Below are 2,948 nucleotides of genomic sequence, written 5' to 3' on the forward strand. Positions count from 1 at the left end.
GAGAGGGGGGTAGAAGAAGAGAGAGGGGGAAGAAGGAGAAAAGGGGGGTAGAAGGAGAGAGAGGGGGGTAGAAGGAGAGAGGGGGAGTAGAAGGTGAGAGAGGGGGTAGAAGGATAGAGGTGGGGGTAGAAGGAGAGAGATGGGGGTTGAAGGAGAGAGAGGGGGTAGAAGGAGAGAGAGAGGGTAGAAGGAGAGGGGGGGGTAGAAGGAGAGAGAGGGGGTAGAAGAAGAGAGAGGGGGGAAGAAGGAGAAAAGGGGGGGTAGAAGGAGAGAGGGGAGTAGAAGGTGAGAGAGGGGGGGTAGAAGGATAGAGGTGGGGGTAGAAGGAGAGAGATGGGGGTTGAAGGAGAGAGAGGGGGGTAGAAGGACAGAGAGGGGGGGTAGAAGGACAGAGAGGGGGGTAGAAGGAGAGAGAGGGGGGTAGAAGGAGAGAAGGAGGGGTAGAAGGAGAGAGCGAGGGGGTAGAAGGAGAGAGAGGGGGATAGAAGGAGAGAGGGGGTAGAATCAGAAAGGGGGCGTAGAAGGAGAGAGAGAGGGGTAGATGGAGAGAGGGGGTAGAAGGAGAGAGAGGAGGGGGTAGAAGGAGAGAGAGGAGGGGGTAGAAGGAGAGAGGGGGAGTAGAAGAAGAGAGAGGGGATAGAAGGAGAGAGGGGGAGGTAGAAGGATAGAGAGGGGGGGAAGGAGAGAGAGGGGGTAGAAGGAGAGAGAGGTGGGGTAGAAGGAGAGAGAGGGGTAGAAGGAAAGAGAGAGGGGGTAGAAGGAGAGAGGGGGTAGAAGGAGAGAGGGGTGGGGTAGAAGGAGAGAGAGGGGTAGAAGGAAAGAGAGAGGGGGTAGAAGGAGAGAGAGGGGGTAGAAGGAGAGAGAGGGGGGGTAGAAGGAGGGGGGGTTGAAGGAGAGAGAGGGGGGCTAGAAGGAGAGAGAGGGGTAGAAGGAGAGAGGGGGTAGAAGGAGTGAGAGAGGGGGGTAGAAGGATAGAGGTGGGGGTAGAAGGAGAGAGATGGGGGTTGAAGGAGAGAGAGGGGGTAGAAGGAGAGAGAGAGGGTAGAAGGAGAGGGGGGGGTAGAAGGAGAGAGGGGGTAGAAGAAGAGAGAGGGGGGAAGAAGGAGAGAAAGGGGGTAGAAGGAGAGAGGGGAGTAGAAGGTGAGAGAGGGGGGTAGAAGGATAGAGGTGGGGGTAGAAGGAGAGAGATGGGGGTTGAAGGAGAGAGAGGGGGTAGAAGGACAGAGAGGGGGGTAGAAGGACAGAGAGGGGGGTAGAAGGAGAGAGAGGGGGGGTAGAAGGAGAGAAGGAGGGGTAGAAGGAGAGAGCGAGGGGGGTAGAAGGAGAGAGAGGGGGATAGAAGGAGAGAGGGGGTAGAATCAGAAAGGGGGCGTAGAAGGAGAGAGAGGGGGTAGATGGAGAGAGGGGGTAGAAGGAGAGAGAGGAGGGGGTAGAAGGAGAGAGAGGAGGGGGTAGAAGGAGAGAGAGGGGGAGTAGAAGAAGAGAGAGGGGATAGAAGGAGAGAGGGGGAGGTAGAAGGATAGAGAGGGGGGGAAGGAGAGAGAGGGGGGGTAGAAGGAGAGAGAGGTGGGGTAGAAGGAGAGAGAGGGGTAGAAGGAAAGAGAGAGGGGGTAGAAGGAGAGAGAGGGGGTAGAAGGAGAGAGGGGTGGGGTAGAAGGAGAGAGAGGGGGTAGAAGGAAAGAGAGAGGGGGTAGAAGGAGAGAGAGGGGGTAGAAGGAGAGAGAGGGGGGGTAGAAGGAGGGGGGGTTGAAGGAGAGAGAGGGGGGCTAGAAGGAGAGAGAGGGGGTAGAAGGAGAGAGGGGGTAGAAGGAGTGAGAGAGGGGGGTAGAAGGAGAGAAGGAGGGGGTAGAAGGAGAGAAGGAGGGGGGTAGAAGGAGAGAGATGGGGTAGAAGGAGAGAGTGGGGGTAGAAGGAGAGAAGGAGGGGGTAGAAGGAGAGAGGGGGGTAGAAGGAGAGAGGGGGATAGAAGGAGAGAGGGGGATGGAAGGAGAGAGAGGAGGGGGTAGAAGGAGAGAGGTGGTAGAAGGAGAGAGAGAGGTGGGTAGAAGGAGAGAGAGGTGGGGTAGAAGGAGAGAGAGGGTGTAGAAGGAGAGAAGGAGGGGGTAGAAGGAGAGAGGGGGGTAGAAGGAGAGAGGGGGGGTAGAAGGAGAGAGAGGGGGTAGAAGGAGAGAGAGGGTGGAAGGAGAGAGAGAGAGGGGTGGAAGGAGAGAGAGAGAGGGGTGGAAGGAGAGAGACGGGGGTAGTAGGAAAGAGAGAGGGGGAGTAGGAGAGAGAGGGGGTAGAAGGAGAGAAGGAGGGGGTAGAAGGAGAGAGAGGGGGTAGAAGGAGAGAGGGGGGGTAGAAGGAAAGAGAGGGGGTAGTAGGAAAGAGAGAGGGGGAGTAGAAGGAGAGAGAGGGGGTAGAAGGAGAGAAGGAGGGGGTAGAAGGAGAGAGGGGGTAGAAGGAGAGAGAGGGGGGTAGAAGAAGAGAGAGAGGGGGAATAGAAGAAGAGAGAGGTGGGTAGAAGGAGAGGGGGTAGAAGGAGAGAGAGGTGGGGTAGAAGGAGAGAGAGGGGGGGTAGAAGGAGAGAGAGGGGGAGTAGAAGGAGAGAGAGGGGGGTAGAAGGAGAGAGAGGGTGTAGAAGGAGAGAGAGGGGGGGGTAGAAGGAGAGAGGGGTGTAGAAGGAGAGAGAGGGGGTATAAGGAGAGAGGGGGTAGAAGGAGAGAGATGGGGTAGAAGGAGAGAGATGGGGTAGAAGGAGAGAGAGGGGGTAGACGGAGAGAGAGGGGGTAGAAGGAGAGAGAGGAGGATAGAAGGAGAGAGAGAGGGGTAGGGGGTAGAAGGAGAGAGAGAGACTTTTGAACTTTTAAACATCTTCCACAATACTTGGAACCAAGGACTGATCACCCCAATCCACAAAAGTGGAGACAAATTTGACCCCAATAACTATCGTGGCATATGCATCAACA

At 56.8% G+C, this 2,948-nt stretch overlaps 1 protein-coding gene across 1 annotated transcript; it reads right to left on the minus strand.

Annotated features, from left to right (window-relative positions):
* Positions 1-1,832: 1,832 nt before the first annotated feature.
* On the minus strand, positions 1,833-2,582 carry LOC123726574 (DNA-directed RNA polymerase II subunit rpb1-like; the record flags this gene model as incomplete). Its single annotated transcript, XM_045693660.1, is given in 4 exon segments — positions 1,833-1,996; positions 2,032-2,136; positions 2,235-2,502; positions 2,505-2,582. Coding segments are annotated over 4 exon segments (615 nt in total), but the record flags the coding sequence as incomplete, so codon positions are not given.
* Positions 2,583-2,948: the final 366 nt, after the last annotated feature.

Source organism: Salmo salar, chromosome ssa01 (assembly GCF_905237065.1).
Source record: "Salmo salar chromosome ssa01, Ssal_v3.1, whole genome shotgun sequence".
Lineage (NCBI taxonomy): Eukaryota > Metazoa > Chordata > Actinopteri > Salmoniformes > Salmonidae > Salmo > Salmo salar.